Raw genomic sequence first — 18394 nt, forward strand, 5'->3', positions numbered from 1 at the left:
TAATTTAAGTAACACAATTTCTGGAAATTTTAATATTATATAATTTAATATCTGGTATAATAAATAATACTAAATATTTGAATATTGTATTAAAACATTTATTTATGTAGATACAATATTCCATTGAGCTGGATTTTAATATCATTGCTTGAAAAAGAAAATTACATCATTTGTTGGGTGATGAGACTTTGGTAGTTGTTTTAGATCCATTTTCATTCATTTTGAAAGGTGATTTCCAGGAGACACCCTGAAAATAGAAAGCACAATCAATGAGGCTCAATACTTTGTTATAAGCTTTGGATGAAGTAAGTCGGATTGGTTCGAGATTTTCGATTACTCGGATTTGAGTGTGATTATAAAATGAAAATGAGCATATGTTCGATATGGGTATTTCTTAGAAGATCCTTAGAGTAGACTGGTTAATCGGGTGGGTTGGGTCAATTTTGATGTTAAGGTTTCAGGTTATTTTGAGTTCAGATCGTTTTTTGTTCTGGTCAATTTCAAGTTTAGGTCATTTGGTTTTAGATTCTATCCATGCGTCGAGTGGTCTGCCCGACCCAATAGGCTTATCTCAAATTTGGTCAAGTATTTTCATGCCTCGGACCAGGCCAAAAATAATCTTAGGATTGATTTCTTTTTTGGAACTTGACCACAACCCAGCCTAGCCTATGGACACTTCTGTATGTGTGTTGGATAGTTCGAACTTTTTAAGTTTTTTTTTTTTAATGTATTTGAAAGGTCTTTGGAGAGTTATATCTCCATGTTCATCCTCAATTACGTGTCAAATACAAATATCGAATATAAAACTGAAACAAGATATTCTTACTGAAGTTTTAGACCCTGCTTCGTTGCAAGTTGATCAGGAACTGAACCATCAAGATTATTGTTCTGAAGTAACCTGTCAAAATATCAATAAAATCAAACTGTTTATTAAGAAATTACGTAAGAATCAAATAAGATTTTGGTTGAAATTATAAAATTGAAGGTCCGAATATTATATTATTTTAGGGTCAAACCTCACAATATGAATATTTTTATTAATTTTATATAAAAAAAATATAAAAAAGAAAAATATATCTTTATAATAATATAATTTACTTCATAAAAAGATTTCTATTTATTTTTTTAACTTCATGCTCGAATGACTCATTATATTAACACAATTAGCGGTTTTACATATACTTACACTTCACGAAGAGAAGGAAGTTTCCCTAATGATTGAGGGATTTCCCCAGTAAAATTGTTGTTCTCCAAATGCCTTCCGCGGAAAACAATGTGCAAAATACATAGATGTCAAATGCAATCAAATCAATTGAAGAAAAAAAAAAGCTACTCAAATTACGGTTTTGGTTCTTTTACCGTACTTAAATTTGAAATTTAATCTCTGTATTAATTTAGCATAATTTGATATTTCTACTTTTATATATAAATTTATTAGTCAATCAAAATAGTTAAAACCGTTAATTATTCTAGTTAAAATATTGATGTGGATTTTTTTTCTTGAAAACACCATTTTCCAGTTCATACGTTGACTTGAATTTTCTTTTCTGATCCTGGAAGGTGTGTTTTCGAAAAAATTCACACTATCATTTTGACCGGAACAATTAACATTATTAAGTATTCGGCCCAATTGATAATATTACTAAAATAGAGAAATTAAATTATGTCAAATTAAAATACAAGGACTAAATTAAAATTTTGAGTATAGTAAATGGATTAAAACATATTTTAACCAAATAAGAACATATAAGAGGGGGCATTTTTGTCAAAGAACATACAAAGTTTCAAGCTTAAGCAACGAATTCATTTCGGGGATCGAACCAGAGAATTTATTTCCCCCTAACCAACTGCAAACAAAAAAATTCAGTTAATGAATTAATGAATATGTGAAACTGGTGAGTCAAGACAAGTACTAATTGATTTACTTGATTTAATCGGTTGTTTTTCTCAATTAAACAAATTTACTAATTTTTTTTGTTTTAATTAATTTCCAAAATTTTAAAACCGAACCAAACGAATGCGCATCTCTAACATAATGGAAGAAGCTAGTCTACTTACAGATGGTGGAGTGTAGATAAATTGTCTATAGTTAGAGGTAGAGTGCCAGATATCCCAGCATTTGTAAGATCCCTTCATATCATCAAGAAATTAAAAGGAAGTTAGCACATTTTTTTAGATATTATGCTTATTTATACTCAAATACGAGTGTTGAATATAGGTATGTGTCTTCGTGTTTGATATAAGTATGTTCAAAATTTTTGAGATAATATAAAGTTTGACCTCTGAACTTGATAACTAGGTTCACTTTGGTACCTATGTTTTTTTATTCAATTTGGTATTTGAACTTGACAACTAAATCTATTTTTGGTCTCTAAACTTGTATTCTGTTAAGATTTAATGACATGACTAGTGCTTTTGGAATGAGACTAGATTGATTGGTTGGACTGATTGAACCAAGAACCAATAATATACTGGTTCAATCAAAGGGGTTGAATTGATTTAATCAAAAACCGTTCAAAATTAGTAAAAAAAAAAAGGGACAAAAACCAGTAGTTGAACCAGTTTAATATTTTTTTATGAAATTTTAATTAATTAATTATTATCAGTTTAGTAGTTGAACTGATCAAACTAATTGAATCGAGAACCGATAGTCTAACTGATTCAATCATTGGTCTAGTTATTAAAACACTAGTCCCTCTAGGTTTATGTCACATCATCACTTGAAAATTAGGCACAATCTCATAGTGTAATGCCGTCAAACTTTTATACTTTCAAGTTCAAGGATCAAAATAAATTTAGTTGTCAAGTTTAGGTACCAAAATAGATAATAAAAAAATTACAAATACCAAAATATACCTCATTACCTAGTTGAGTAACTAAAAATTAGATATGAATGTTAGAAACATTACACTCTCAAGAAAAGAACGTAAGTTCGAATCTTCAAGATAATATGAGAGGTACAACTACGAACCCCAAACATGAAACGTAAAACAAACATGCATAATATAAAAAAAAAAAACAAATGAAAACTCGAAATAACTTACAAAGAGATAATTCTAGCAACGGTATCTTTTATGGAACAAGAAACTCCGGTCCATGAGTTTTCTTGGGGCAAGCATGGATCACCTACCCAATCAAGTGGAGGGTTGTCGAGGTTTCTAGCCAGTTCCTCCATTACTGCCACTAGGAAATCCAAAAAGGCATTCATATTATTAAAATCAGTAAAAAAAAATATCATTAAGTTAAAAAAAAAACTCGACTTATCGTGTTTAAAAGTGAATAAAAGAAAAATCAGCAAAAAATAAAGTATCATGAAAATCTTTGTATTAGGAGTTACAGATTGTAATTTTTGCCATCCACTAAAAAATAGACAAATTAGTCATGTATGTTGGATCAAGGAGCAAACCGGTTATTCTATTAAAAATTTCATCTATTTTTACTATTAAAATTGATCCTTGTATGCTAGAATGAGTAGAATCCACGTGTAACTGTCTAGTTATTCTTTCCATCACGCCAATTTTTAATAGTAGAAATAGATGAAATTTTTAACAGAAAGAACCAATTTACACTTTGGTCTAACGCATAAGGACTTATTTGCCTATTTTTAAAGTAAGGAACAAAATGCAATCTAACTCCTAATACAAAAACCTCTATGATACTTTTACCAAGAAAAATCAAAATCCAAAACAAGACAATGATTAAATTGCTAAATTCTTTTTCATATCACTTAGAAATACGTTACGCATTGCATTTTGGATGCTACTAACGTGTTTATGTTAATTGGGTGGATACGGTTGATTTTGGATTGGATCAATTTGGGTATTGAATAATCATTTCGGTTTGGGTTGTTTCAAGTTCAGGTAATTCAAGTCAAAGGCTCGAAATTTCGAGTTGAAGTCATTAAGGGTTTAGATCATTTCATATTCTAATCACTTCATATTTAGATTGTTTTGAGCTCTAGTCGATTTAGGTTTGGACTAGATGGATTTGAGTTATTGACAAGTCAATTTTGAGTTTAGGTTAATCAAGTCAAGTTCGGATTTGAGTTAGAATTGATAGGTTATTTATTTGTAAAAGTATCATAAATGCTCTTATATTAGAAGGCAGATTGCATTTTGCCTCCTCTACTAAAAAAATAAGCAAATTAGTTCATGAACGTTAGATCAAAGAGTAAATTGGTCATTTCTATTAAAAAATTCATCCCTTTATACTATTAAAGCAGGCATGATTGATAGAATAACCAGATAGTGACACTTGGTGTGCCACGTATATCTCATGCTGAAGTATAGGGACCAGCTCTTAACAGTAGAAATAGATGTAACTTTTAATAGAATTGTTGATTTGCTCTTTGATCTGATAAGATTAATTTGCATTTTTTTTCTAGTAGAAAGACCAAAAAATGCAATTTGACTCCCAAAACAAAGACCTCCCTAATACTCTTACCATTTTTGACGAGTTTTTTTGAAAAATAATATCTTCGTATCCATATTCAACTACTAAAAGTAGGGGAAAAAAACTACCATCTTTTGCAAGAGTCCTTGTACCAAAAGGCAGAATCTGGTAAACTTCACCGGCATTGATCAACGGCCCGGCGGAGCTTTTAGCGTCAGGAGTCAAGGTAATTTTAGTCGGCCCTGACAATGGCCATTCCGCTGAATAAATAGTCACGCCGCCAGTTGAGACATTAAGATTATTGTAAAAAGTCTTCCCATTTACCGCAACACTGAACACTCTCCAAGAATTGGCGCTCGCCGCCCGATTGTCTTGGAAATACAGTGAAACGTAGTATCTAGTGCTCTGAAGTGATCCTGACGGCCATTGAATCTCGAGTTTCTTCCCCACACCTGCGGCGATCGCCTTTGAGAACGCTTTCTCCGGTGGCTTGTTCCAAAAATCCGAACTGCTTACACTTGTTTGGGTCGAAACGACTTCGTTCTTGTCTGTGAATGGTTGCCATAATCGGTAGTATGGATCATCTGGAAAGCTAGGTTCAAAAGATAACACACTTAACCACAAAAAAAAATCTTTTGGAGCCTATAATATTATCTTTCATGTGCAGTACAAAATCAAAGTGTGAAATTAACATGAGGATTTGTAGTAGTAGTTGGATTACATTTTGCTTCCCTTACTCAAAAAATTGGATAAATTGGTCTCTATACATTAGATCAAAGAACAAACTGGTCTTTATGGTAAGAACTCCATTCATTTCTACCATTAAAAACTGGTTTTTGTACATCAACATAAGATACACATGGCACGCTACACCAGTTTTTGATAGCATAAATGGATGAAATTTTTAACAGAAATAACCAATTAACTCTTTGATTTAACTTATAGTGACTAATTTGTCTATTTTTTTTTTGTAGAGAGGACAAAATGCACTCTAACTCTTATTACAATGGCCTCCATGGTATATTTACCAAATTAAAGACTATATAAATTCAAATATAAGATATTTTTGTGTAAATGACTAAAAAATTTTCAAATTCAACTATCATTGTTAAGTTAAGAAAATTGAATGCATCCTAGTGCTTGACTCGAGCAGTTTGCAAGCTTATTCGAAAACTTTTAAAATAAGTACAACTTGAGCTCAAGCTATTTTAAAACTTAGTATTGAATTTTGACATAATCATTATAGAGTCAAGCTCAAGCAACTTGAGTGTCTTAATATTTGACTCAAGTAACTCTTGAGCTTAATCTATCTTTTCTTCATTTTCAATTAATAGTATTTAAAAATCTCAAGTTGAACTCGAACTCAAGTTTAAAAATGGGTGAACATACATTTGGCACCTAATTTGGTTTCAAGGTTCAAATTGTACATAAGGTTTTTTGGAGGTCCAATTAGGTACTTGAATTTGACTTTAAGATTCAATTTGGTATCTTTTTTTTTTTGTCCAATTAAGTACCTAAACTTGGCTTTATAATTCAAATTGGTTGAAATAAGTCATTTACTATAAGTACTAATTTGGACAGAAAAGTCAAAATTTAAGTATCAATTTGAGCCAAAAAGCCAAGTTCAGGTATCTTACTGGACCAAAACAAAATTTAGGTACCAAATTAAACCTTAAAGCCAAATTCAAATACCTAATTAGAAAAAGAAAAAAAAATTTATATACCAATTTGAACCTTGAAACTAAATTTAAGTACAAAAATATATATTTACTCACTGAAAATTAACTCAATCATTGTGGAATCAGGCTTAAGCAGCTCAAGTATACCTCTTGAGCTATTCTATATTGAAAATGGTCAATTCAAACTCAAACTCGAGTTTGAGCTCAAGAACAAATAATAAAGCTTAAAATCAAACACAAGATTTAAGCTCGTTTTTGCTATGTAAATGAGCTTAATTGAATGAGTCCAAGCAAACAAGCTAGATCTTTAAAAGTAAAATTCAATCACAACCTAAACTTCAAGCCTCAAAATCTAAGTTGAGCTTGAGTTTCTTGCTGCTTGAACTCGACTAGATCAAATTAAACCCGAAATTGATTGTCCATTACCATGATTTTTATATTGGACCGATGGTCGAACAGGACAGACCATCGATTCTTAGTTCAATCGATTTAATTAAATAAATTATTAAAAAATTAAAAATTAAAAAAATAGAGAAAGCCAATTCAATCAATCTGACTCCTTATTCTAAACCGATACCCCGGTCGGTTCTTGGTCCAACCGACTGGTCCTTTCCGACTCCAAAAATACTGATCATTACCTTATGCTATCTTCATTCCCAAACGCACTTCTCGCAACAGCGACCAACGCTTCGGTACGAAAATCAGTAGAATTATACATGGAATCCTCTAACGAGAGAACTTCAATGGCGGATATAAACGGGCTTGAATTCGCCGCCGTTTGATTACTTCTCGCCACACAAACACTCAACGTCTTCGCATGAGCTCCGATGATAATCTCATAATACGACGACATCCCGTTGGCGTAATCCTCCGTCGTGTTCACCACGCTCCATTTTGTTCCTCCGATGATCTGATCAAACACCGGCGGCTGTTTCCCTCCATCGAAACCTCCGTAAAAATAAATCGTCCTCACTAAGTATTTCCCTCCCCTTATCACTTGGAACGTGTAGCAATATTTCCTCGCCGATTTCTGGGGAAAATATCGTAGCGTGGATAGGATCGGCAGCAAATCATTGCTTTCGAGAGTTGTTTTGTTCCCAACGTTTATAAAGCCGTCGTCGGGGATGTAACTGAGGCTGGTGTCGGGTATTGACTGTTTCGTCGACGAGCCGCAGCTTACCAACGTGCCTGCGTATATCAATGTCGGCCATGCATGAATGCATGTACGGGAGAATTAAAAAGGCACACAAATATTTGCATAAATCAAGCTTTCTTACTTGGTCTTGGGTGTTAGTGTCCAACACTAGTATGATTAGACTTTTTTTCTAATTAGCGGTAGCAAGGGGTGAAAAAAATATATTTTAGGGGACTAAAATGAATAATAAATTTTTTTAGTGTCAAAAATAATTTTATCAAAATTTAACTTGTGATTTAATAAATTTTGAAGGTATTATATAATCAATTTACCATTTTGGGGGCTTTGGCGTCCCTTAGTTCAAATGGTTAAATAGCTCTTTTAGTCCTTTAAAAAAATTATATTTTAGTTTCATTGTTTTAAGTATAAAATTTATGCCTTTGCCCCCAAGAAATTTTAATTTTATTTCGAACCCTAACACAATTTTGGCTTTGCCCCCAATCCTAAAGAGATTTTGCATAACGGATGAAGCCAAAATTCAGTGTTGAGCGTCAAAATAAAAATGTTAAAGCTTGGAGAGACCAAAAGTAAAAAGAATTGTGTAAAAAGGGCTTAAATTGAATACTTTATAACTGAAAGGGACTAAAGTTAATATTATACCACTTTATAACTCCAAGCCAATTGCCTACCCCTTAACCAAGCCTTTGCTTTGCATGTATTATTAATTTTCTCAACCATTTCTTAAGAAATATCTTAAATTTCAAATATTAACATCCCCAATCTATTTCTCTATTAACAATGGTGCCATTAGTAAAATGTGTTAATATGTACAAACATATGTTATATATGTATGTATGCATGCATGTAATGCTTACCTCTAGGCTGAGAAGGGGCTGAATGGGCCAAAAAGGGAATGCTAACCAGCGAGAGCAGGACGATGGGGAGAGACATATTTGTGAAGGGCATGAAGATAAACCCTTCAAAAAAGATTCTTTTTTTCTAAGGCATAAAAAAGAAAAGGTGAGGGGGGTATTTGGATGATTTTGTGTTTTACTTTTTGTTTGTTTGGTGGGAAAGAAAGAGAAAAAGAAAAGGAGGTATGCATGAAGATAGAAAATTTTCAATTTTCAAAAGAATCCATGGTGAAACATGGTTGACCAGGTCAATGTCATCCTCAGTCCACTAATTTTGAAGTAATATTGTTGTTTTTGCATTTAATCCACCCATTATTAGTAGTTTAATGAGGTTATAAATAGAACAGGTTTATGTTCACAGAAAAACCGAAAGGTAAAATTAAATTGTAAAAATATTTTTTTTGTTAAAATATACCATAAGTCCCTATATTATTTAAAATTTTAGAATTTAATCTTTGTACTTTTGTTTATAGGAATTTAGTTTTTTTTATCTTTCATATTTCAATATTTAGGTCAAATTGTTAACACTTTAATTTTTATTAAATTCAAGTTAACTATAACATCATTTTTAATTGCATGACTACCAAGTGAGTATTTTTTATTATTTCAAAACGTCATACTAGCAAATTTAGCAAAATATATTTAAAAGTATTAATAATTGGACCTAAATTTTAAAATCAAGAGTAAAGAAGCTAAATTCCTAGAAAATAAAAGCATAGGGACTAAATTCTAAAACTTCAAAAGTACAGATACTTATAGCATATTTTAACCTTTTTGCATTTAATGAAATATCAATGTTGTAAAATTGGATTGGTGATTGAACCGACCACATCATCAATTCAACGATAATTAAAAATAAAAATTTACTAAAATTCATAAATTGATTAAATCGGTTAATCACTAATTTTTATTTTGCTCTATAAATTTAAAATCGATCAAATCAATTGAATCGTTGACTCAATTGATTGGTCTAGTGAAATTAAATTTACATTTACTCAAACCTTATTCCTCCTCCTTTTTTTTTAAGTCTTAGTCATTCGAATTAATTACACTAAATGTCTCTCAATTATCGCTAAGATTTTAAATTGATCATTAAATTTTAATTAAGTCTTAAAATGTTTTTATTGTGTTAATCATGCCATTCCGTTAACCTAACCTTAATTTAGTCATTAAATGTCAATTTAGGTATGAAACGGGACATATTTAAAATACATGAATCAAATCGTAAACATGTATGAACCTATCTCATGGTCAAATTGGATTTGAGTAGATACATACATGTTTACAATTTAATCCACGTGTGTTAAATATGTCATCCATATTTGAGTTGTCATTTAATGCTAAATCTAATTGCTAGGTTGGCAAAAGGACTTCACCCATATGATATTGATACTTTAAGGATTCAATTAAAACGTTTTGAAGTTTTTGGATCAATTTAGAGTTTGAATCATAGTTTGAGGTCGTATAATGGTATTAACCCTTTCCTTTCTTTTTTCCATATCAAACGCACCGTATTGGTCTTATAATGCAGATTTGACGATGAAGCTAAAACCCTAGCTTCCATTTCCAAGCTTCTCTAGTTGTCAAGTGTTTTTGCAGAGCAGAAATGAAGGTCTTTGAAATCAATGGCAACACTCTCTCGCTTGCCCTCTTCGCTGATGTCACCAACTCCAAGTACTTTCTCCCTTTCTCTATCTCAATGCCTTTATTTTGTGGTTTAATGAAAGAATTATGCACTAGTTTCCAAATTCTTCTTTTTAAAAAAAAAAATACGGTTTTAAATCTTGCTAAACTCTCGAATTTTGTTGATAATTGAATGAAATCATGAATTGTTTGATCTGTTTTAGCCAATATGAGATATTTTTGGGTTTCAATTTCATATTTCCATTGGCCTGTTTAGAGTATTTGGGAATTTTCTCACTCCATGAAGCTCTTTGTAATGGGAATTTTTAGAGAATACTGTTTATATATATATATATATATATATATATATATATATATATATTAACATTGACTGATTGATAATGGTGTAATTGAGTGGAGTTGAGCTAAAACTATAAGAAAGCTCAAGCTCATTTTGAAATTTGAGCTTTGAAGCTTGTCTAATCGAGCTTCGTTTTTAAATTTCGAGCTTAATTCGAGATAAAATATTCGAGTTTTTTTTATATGCTAGCATTGGATGATTGATAACAGTGTAACTGAGTCTAGCCAAGCTAAAACCGTAAGAAACTCGAGCTCATTTCAAAATTTGATGTTAGAATCTCGGCTTCAGTTCAATTAGAGATAAATATCGAGCCACTTGAGCTCACTCGAGTAGGTTTGCTTACCTAGGAAAAGATGAGCTTGATTCCCTAGCTCGACTTCAAGCTCGATTATTTATACTCGAGTTTGAATTTGAGTTGAAATTTTTCAATACTAATTGAAAAATAAAACATATATAATAACAATAATAAAAGCTCAACTCTAAGAAGTATCAGAATACTTGAATTTGGTTAGACTCAACAATGACTGAGCCGAGTTCAAGTTCTTTTGAGAAGACACGTAAATAGTTTGCAAGCAGAATTGTCTCATTGATGCAAAATGCCTTGAGACTTCGTTTATAAACTGAGTTCCTAAATTTTGTTTGTGATCTTGCAGGGAACTCCTAGACTCTATGCAAGCCGGAACGCTTGATCCTGAAGTTGCGTTTCTTAATGCATCACTTGTATGAATCCCGAGTTTATAGTTTCTGTCAACTTACAGATATATATATGCATATATGTATATTCATATAGTTTCACTGATTTCACGTGTATGGATGATCGACACAGATTCCGGATGTTTTTCCAGTTCTAGCAGCAGCGCATAAGACACTTATTTCCAAGTCACGTGAGTCGTTGACTACACGAACACTCCATTCCGAACTTGTTTACAATTACTCTGGGTCTAAGCATGTAATCTTCTTGAACCATTTCTGACTCTGTAGTTCATTACCCGATTTTCTGTTATTTCAATATTTAACAACTGAGAAAACGATGATTGTTTCCAGATCACCGAATCCCTGAAACGATGTGGTATTTCTGAAAGTTCAAGGTATGTCCTTGCCGCTCGATTTAACGCTTCTCCCGATGAGGTAATACTACATCGTATGCATCTTTTGTGTTGAGCTATTCACTCATTTTCTTTACGTAGATATATCCCATTGACTCCATGTTAACGATTTACTAAAATTCTCATAGATGAAAGCTGTGGAGAAGCTTATCAATGGAAAAGAGATCGATTTAGATGAGTTTGAAGGAAGAGCAGACCAAGCTCAGATACAAAAGGTTTGCGACATCGATCTCAATGTTTTGTTGCTCTCCTCACATTTATCTTTCTGATGGTCGTTTTATCATTTTCGGGTTTTCTTCAGCACTACAAAATATCCGGCCCCGAGCTAGGCATATCCACTCTTGCAGACGCCATAACATGTCGAATTGCTGCTCGAGATGCTTTATGAGATCAGTGAGTTCCCATATTTTTTGTTGTTTTTCCGTTTCGTATATGCATCTCCTCTGTGTCATTTCACCACGGAGATTAGTGTTCTATGATTACAATCAGAGGCGTAGCCAGAAGGGACAAGCCCCCCTTGGCCAAATTGTAGAATTGCAATATAAGGCCCTCTAATAAGTAAAACATTAACTTTAAGCATTTTAAGCCATTAGTAAATAGAAAATTTTAACTTTCGGCCCCTCTAAAAAATAAATAATTTAATTTAAGTATTTTTAGCATAATAGTTTTAACTTTGCCCCTCCCTCCCAAAAAAAAAAATTATAGTTTTATTTTGGCCCCCTAAACAAAATTCCGGGCTTCACTCCTGATTACAATGCAGATTTCAGCAGGCATTGCTTCTTAGACAAAAATGGAGCAGAGAGCAAAGAAATGTAAATGCCAAGGTATTTATTGTTAAAACTGTTCTTATTAGTTAGAATATGATAAAGGCTTGGAGAATAATAGTTGGAAATTATGGTAATGTAATTCAATGTATTCTAAAATTCAAACTTATGTTATTCGGATTTTTTTCTTTAAATATTTATGTTCGTATTCATGTTCAATAAATATTTAGATATAAGTATGGTATGATCCTTCGAATATATAAAAGAATTTAGGGAAAAGACCTGCATTAGATACATATTTGTACTTGATACCATCAAATCCACGTTGTATAGTAGAAAGGGTTAATTGCATCAAATATCTCCTAGCTATTGTCCAAGGGTGTAATCAAGCGAAGCCCCGAATAGTGGCAAGCTCATGCTGGACTTGAACATCAATTCCTAGCCTCGAGCTTGTCTCAAGATAATCAAGCTCCTCAAGCTCGAACTCAATTAAGCTCGTTCATATTCAAGCTCGAGCGTGTTCATAATTAACCTCTTTCTATATAATAAGAATAAAAATGTCATAATATAAAAATATATTAAAATGAAGAGCTCGGATGGTGCTAGCTCAAGTTTAGCTTGATAATTATTGAATCGAATTTGAAATTTTTTTTTTAGTGAAACTCGAATAACTCGGAGCATCAATGTCTCATTTACACACCTAGATTTTAAATTGGTTCTTAAATTTTAAAACATTTTAATTGTGTCTTCAAAGTATTTGTCAGTCTAGTCATTAATTTAGGAGCTAAATGTTGGTTATGTATGTGTACCTATAACATGGAGGACTTGACTATGGCAAAGACGGTGTCGATAAATTAGTAGTAGTGTTATTTTTTTAACGCGTCAATTTCAAACTATCTATACAAAAGTTCACACTAGTTTTCAATTAGATTTACGTATTTTAAATGTGTTTTATGTTAAATTTGAGTTGGAATTTAGTGTCTAAGGATTTAATTGTTACGTTACTAATGTTTTGAGGACTAAAGACCAAGGATGCTCTCATGCCATCTTTGAGTCTGATTGTTGGATGTTATTGTTATCATTTATTCCCAAATTTCTTTAATGAGAAAATCGAATTTTTTGAAGGTTGATACTAATTTAGAATTTGAGTCATAAGTTAAGGATATTGATGTAATTAATCCTATTTTAGAGTTAAAAGAAGGAAAGGGTAAAAATACACCTAAAGTTACTAAACTATTAGTAAGTTTACATTTTGGAACTTCAAAAAGTTTTTTTAAAATGGTTACCGTCTTATTAAACTATTCGAAAGTTTTTATCTAAGTTACTCGATTAAAATTGTTGATGTATGACTTTCCTTGTATCGTCTTCATCAATTCAAAGCTCTTTTTTTCCTTTTCCTTCTACAGTTTAATTTTTCTTTATGAAATAATTTTGAACGTCACAAATTTGTAAATTAAAATTCAAGTAGTTTTTTTTTCAATCTTCGACATTGATTGTCAAGTCAATTTGGATCTAAGATATATTTTACTTGCCAATAGGTGTTACTTATTTCGTCATACCAATTGTTGAATTGTCTCTTAGAGCTTGCTAATAGAGCTTTTTGGTGATTTAAATAAAACTTTTGAATAATTTAAGGACTCAAATGAAATTTTAGAATAGTTTAATAATCATTTTGTAATTTTAGAATAGTATAGCAACCTTGAGAGTAATTTACCCAAAGGAAAATCCAAAGCTTTCATCATGTTTTGGAGTTTCTCTAAACGCGATCCAAACGCGTATTAACTGCTAATTTTTTGACATTCGGCCTTTTTGTAACGCGACGCGGTTGCCTACATTTGCGTACTATCCAAAGTTTCCAGCGTGGCATTTTACTTCGCTGCTAAGATTTCGCGCCACGTTATATTAACGCTAAGTAGCTAACCGCTAACCGATAATATCCGGTTACTTTCTCAACTACTCAAAAGCATGGTGCATTAATATTAATTATATTTTTATTTATAATTAATTTTATAATTTTTAACTCCATTAATATCATTAATTTGTTAGTTTTAATTTTATTAGATTATTTCCGAAATAATAAAAGATAAAAATATATTATTTTAATATTTATTATTTTAATAAAATTTAATTAATTTTTAATTAAATTGTTATTTTTTTACTTGTGAAACTAATTCAATTAATCGTATTATATAAGTGTAGTTTTAATATCAAATTTAGCTAATCCTTTTGCTTTTTACTTATTAAAAATAAAAAATACCACCAATAATATTTCAAATTCAAATTCCTTACTTTTTTTAAATTAGTCCCTGTTATTTTAATAAATACAGAAAAGAACAGAGGAATCTAATAATTTATTCACAAATAAAATAATAAAAAGCAAAATAAAATAAAGAAAACAAGAAAAAGATGTATTAACCGGTACTAGCCAGTGACTAAAGTGTCAAAGTCGGATCTATAAATACAGTAATCGCCTCTTTCCTTTTGTTTGAAATGTGCCATCGGCAAAATCATAAAGCTATTACAAGTTTCGAATTTTGCTCTTTAGTCCCTCAATTTATATTTGAAATTCACTAAGGTCCTAAAATGGGCACTGCTCAAAGCAGGGAAGATCGGATCACCGATTCAGAATCCGATGAAGGCTATGAAGAAGAAGAAGAGGAGGAGGAGGAGCAATACGACGACGCTTTAAGCGATCATCAAAACACTCAATCTTCATCTTCAACTTCAACTTCTTCAGGTACTCAGAAAAGCCTCGACGATATCGATGCTAAGCTCAAATCCTTGAAATTGAAATACAATTCTCAGCAATCAAGCCATAATCTCAAAAACCCAGTTAAGCTTTACCTTCATACAGGCGGGAACACACCCAAAGCGAAATGGGTAATCTCTGAAAAGCTCACTTCTTATAGTTTCACTAAGGAAAATGGTGATAATGATGAGAATTGTTGGGTTTTGGAAGTAGGAACGAAAGTTAGGGTTAGGGTTTCGACTGAAATGCAATTGAAAATGTTAGGGGATCAGAAGAGAGTCGATTTTGTGGATAAAGCTGTTTGGGCTTTGAAGTTTTTAAGTGATGAAGAGTATAGGAATTTCGTTACTCAATTTCAGAATTGTTTGTTTGAGAATGTTTATGGTATGGAAGCTAGTGAAGAGAACAAGGTTAAGGTTTATGGAAAGGAATTTATTGGGTGGATGAAACCCGAGGTGGCCGATGATTCCATGTGGGAAGACGCGGATGATCTGAGCTCGGGTTCAATTCCGGTTAAAGGGAATCGAGAGTTGATGGAAGAGTTTGAAGAAGCTGCTAATGGAGGTGTTCAAAGTTTGGCTTTAGGTGCATTGGATAATAGTTTCTTGGTTAATGATTTGGGTGTTCAAGTTTATAGGAACTTTAACCGTGGGATTCATGGGAAAGGAATTTGTGTTAAGTTTGATGCTGGTGGTTCGAGAATCGGAGGAAGTCCGTCGAGTTCGACTCCCAAAAAGGCTTTGTTAATGAGGGCCGAAAGGAATATGATGCTTATGAGTCCAGAGAATGAAGGGAAACCGAATGCAACAGGGCTCAAGCAGGTTGATATCGAGACAGGGAAGATTGTCACGGAGTGGAAATTCGAGAAAGACGGTGCCGATATCACAATGAGAGATATCACTAACGATACCAAAGGGTCGCAATTGGATCCCTCGGAATCGACATTTTTGGGTTTAGATGATAATAGGCTGTGTCAATGGGATATGAGAGATAGAAAAGGGATGGTTCAAAACATTGCAACAAGTGGTTCACCTGTTTTGCATTGGTCTCAAGGGCATCAATTCTCGAGAGGGACAAATTTTCAGTGCTTTGCGAGCACTGGAGATGGGTCAATTGTGGTCGGATCACTTGACGGGAAGATTCGGTTGTATTCGAAGACATCAATGAGGCAGGCCAAGACTGCATTTCCCGGTCTCGGTTCACCGATCACTCATGTGGATGTTACCTATGATGGGAAGTGGGTTTTGGGCACAACTGATACGTATCTGGTCCTCATTTGCACTCTGTTTACAGATAAAGACGGGAAGACAAAAACCGGGTTTAGTGGTAGAATGGGGAATAAAATTCCAGCACCCAGATTGTTGAAGTTGACTCCTCTGGATTCACATCTAGCTGGGAACAATAATAAGTTCCATGGTGGACATTTCTCATGGGTAAACATCGAGACTGACCTTTATTTAATTGCTTTCTGCTACATCGTTTTTCACTTTCCAGTTTTGTTTAGGGTTTACAGTTCTTGTTTAGGACTTAAGATTCACATCTATGCTCTAATTTTTGTTTAGGGGTTAGGTTTTTGGGATCTGATGTTTAGTGTATTAGGTTTTATTTACCTTTAACGCTTCCGACCACTTCACCTTTAAGCTACTAAGGAACGATCAGAGATTAGATCTTGTAGAGTTCAATTTCCGTTCTTGATCCATGACCAATATGAATGGTCACCTATGAACTCGAATTTCCTTTTCTAAGCTATTGAAGAACGATTGGATATTAGATCTCGTAGAGTTCAATTCCCGTTCTTGATTCATGACCAATATGAGCAGTCACTATAACTCGGATATCTGAGCTATATAGTCACAACAGGAGATTAGATCTAATAGAGTTCAGTCTCCGGGATATGAAACGGTCATTATGAACTTGAATTTTCCTTTTCTAAGCTATCGAGCGACAATGGGAGATTAGATCTCATAGTTTGATTCCCATTCCGAATCCATGACCTCTAGGACTGGTCACCATGGACTCAAAGTCGCTCTGGCTAGGCCTTTGTGCATGCTTTATATTGAGTATAAAACATAGTCTCCCTTGGACGTGATTCATTAACGTTGGATAGTTTAAATGATCATTTACGTTGCTTCTTTTCGATTTTCGTAACTTCAATACTACATGACATTCATAACTTTCGGAACTGACCCACTAATTGAACTCTCTTTCTCAGGTCACCGAGAATGGTAAACAGGAGCGACACCTAGTTGCAACCGTGGGGAAATTCAGCGTGATATGGGATTTCCAGCAAGTGAAGAACAGCGCTCACGAATGCTACCGGAATCAACAGGGTCTCAAGAGCTGTTATTGCTACAAAATCGTATTGAAGGACGAATCTATCGTAGAGAGTCGATTCATGCACGACAACTTCGCCGTTAGTAACTCACCCGAAGCTCCGCTGGTTGTGGCAACTCCGATGAAAGTCAGCTCTATTAGCCTCTCTGGCAGAGGATGACATTTGCCCAAGTAGAGGATTTTACTTTTCATATACGTAAAGAGAAACTTATCCATATCTGACATTCGCTCACATCATATGCTTTGTGTTTGTATTAAGAAAATTTTTTTTTCGATTCTGCATCTTGTAATTGGTTAAAAAGCTTGGATTGTTGAACAACAGTGTGATTGTTTTTCTTTTCACGCACTTGTAAATAATATATGGTACATGAGTTTCTCTTTTATCTCTTTCAAGCCTTGTCTTAAATATAACTTAGTTTTTGTTATAGGAATTTTTTTATTGTTAATTATATTACTGACATTAGAATAATAATTTATAAATATTATTATATGATAGTAATAAAAGTAATGTTAATTAACATGATAGTATATTAATGTGAAATTAATTAATTTAGTTATATCTTTCAAAAATTCAATTTAAATAAAATATTATTAATTAATAAAATTATAATTTATAAAATCATTTAATATAATTAGATAAATTAAAAATAATAAAATTCAAGTTTTTAATTAAATAAATATAATATATATAAATATGATTTTATTTTAAATATAATAATAATTAGGGATAAATATTAAATTTATATATAAGCTTTGGTCTAATGTATAATTTGATACATAAATTTTGATTTGTTGAATTATATGTATGAAACTTGAATTGTGGTTCAATTATATACCAATTAAAACTAATATTTAATATGATAAATATATGCATTAGCAATATACTTTCATTCGAATAACATCTAAAAATTATACGGAAAAAATCATATTTTAGTGTTATTTAATAAGTCTTGTTTTCGACACCAAAAAAAATATGATTATATTATGTCAATGACAATGAAATATTAAATAAATAGTTCTTTGTAGGTAAAATTTTGATTCAGTATTCGAATAATTAGTTATTTTATCTAATTACTTAATATTTTATGATCGATTATTTTTATTTTTTTATTTTTTTACTTCTAAAATATTATTTATTCTCTTGATTATTTATCAAAATTAATAGACTTAATACACAATTAATGATGCTATGAAAATTTTGAAGCTAAAACTTAATGGTACGAATCATAATAACTGATCATACCATTTAATATATGTTTTAATCCTAAATTAGTACTAAATAATTTATGTTCCGTTTTGATCAAAACTTCGACCCGTTTTGGTGCATTTTAACCTAT

General features: G+C 32.1%; 3 protein-coding genes across 3 annotated transcripts; 2 read left to right on the forward strand and 1 right to left on the reverse strand.

The window, feature by feature from the left end:
* Positions 1-1182: 1182 nt before the first annotated feature.
* Positions 1183-8236, reverse strand: LOC105773220 (putative leucine-rich repeat receptor-like serine/threonine-protein kinase At2g14440). Its single transcript, XM_012594932.2, has 7 exons — positions 8082-8236; positions 6710-7259; positions 4521-4984; positions 3045-3183; positions 2059-2130; positions 1779-1847; positions 1183-1258 (listed from the first exon to the last, which is right to left on the reverse strand). Exons 1-7 carry the CDS (start codon positions 8170-8172, stop codon positions 1183-1185), a joined length of 1461 nt encoding a protein of 486 aa, XP_012450386.2. The 5' UTR covers positions 8173-8236.
* A 1399-nt stretch (positions 8237-9635) lies between these two features.
* On the forward strand, positions 9636-12197 carry LOC105773225 (uncharacterized). Its single transcript, XM_012594944.2, has 7 exons — positions 9636-9794; positions 10758-10824; positions 10931-11053; positions 11149-11232; positions 11339-11425; positions 11512-11603; positions 11971-12197. The coding sequence occupies exons 1-6, from the start codon at positions 9727-9729 to the stop codon at positions 11596-11598; spliced, it is 516 nt and encodes a 171-aa protein (XP_012450398.1). The 5' UTR covers positions 9636-9726; the 3' UTR covers positions 11599-11603; positions 11971-12197.
* A 2262-nt stretch (positions 12198-14459) lies between these two features.
* Positions 14460-17450, forward strand: LOC105773236 (protein CYPRO4). Its single transcript, XM_012594962.2, has 2 exons — positions 14460-16156; positions 16936-17450. Exons 1-2 carry the CDS (start codon positions 14558-14560, stop codon positions 17215-17217), a joined length of 1881 nt encoding a protein of 626 aa, XP_012450416.1. The 5' UTR covers positions 14460-14557; the 3' UTR covers positions 17218-17450.
* Positions 17451-18394: the final 944 nt, after the last annotated feature.

The sequence above is a fragment of the Gossypium raimondii genome, chromosome 1 (assembly GCF_025698545.1).
Source record: "Gossypium raimondii isolate GPD5lz chromosome 1, ASM2569854v1, whole genome shotgun sequence".
Taxonomy (NCBI): domain Eukaryota; kingdom Viridiplantae; phylum Streptophyta; class Magnoliopsida; order Malvales; family Malvaceae; genus Gossypium; species Gossypium raimondii.

Excerpts from the sequence above, each read along its gene's own strand:
- LOC105773220 (XM_012594932.2), bottom strand. The coding sequence starts at position 8,172 with ATGCCCTTCACAAATATGTCTCTCCCCATCGTCCTGCTCTCGCTGGTT. Across the intron at positions 4,985-6,709 it reads GGGAATGAAGATAGCATAAG|CTTTCCAGATGATCCATACT; the intron begins GTAATGATCAGT and ends TTTTGAACCTAG. Across the intron at positions 2,131-3,044 it reads GTTGCTAGAATTATCTCTTT|GGATCTTACAAATGCTGGGA; the intron begins GTAAGTTATTTC and ends GATGATATGAAG.
- LOC105773225 (XM_012594944.2), top strand. The coding sequence starts at position 9,727 with ATGAAGGTCTTTGAAATCAATGGCAACACTCTCTCGCTTGCCCTCTTC. Across the intron at positions 9,795-10,757 it reads GCTGATGTCACCAACTCCAA|GGAACTCCTAGACTCTATGC; the intron begins GTACTTTCTCCC and ends GTGATCTTGCAG. Across the intron at positions 11,233-11,338 it reads TTAACGCTTCTCCCGATGAG|ATGAAAGCTGTGGAGAAGCT; the intron begins GTAATACTACAT and ends AAATTCTCATAG.
- LOC105773236 (XM_012594962.2), top strand. The coding sequence starts at position 14,558 with ATGGGCACTGCTCAAAGCAGGGAAGATCGGATCACCGATTCAGAATCC. Across the intron at positions 16,157-16,935 it reads ATGGTGGACATTTCTCATGG|GTCACCGAGAATGGTAAACA; the intron begins GTAAACATCGAG and ends TCTCTTTCTCAG.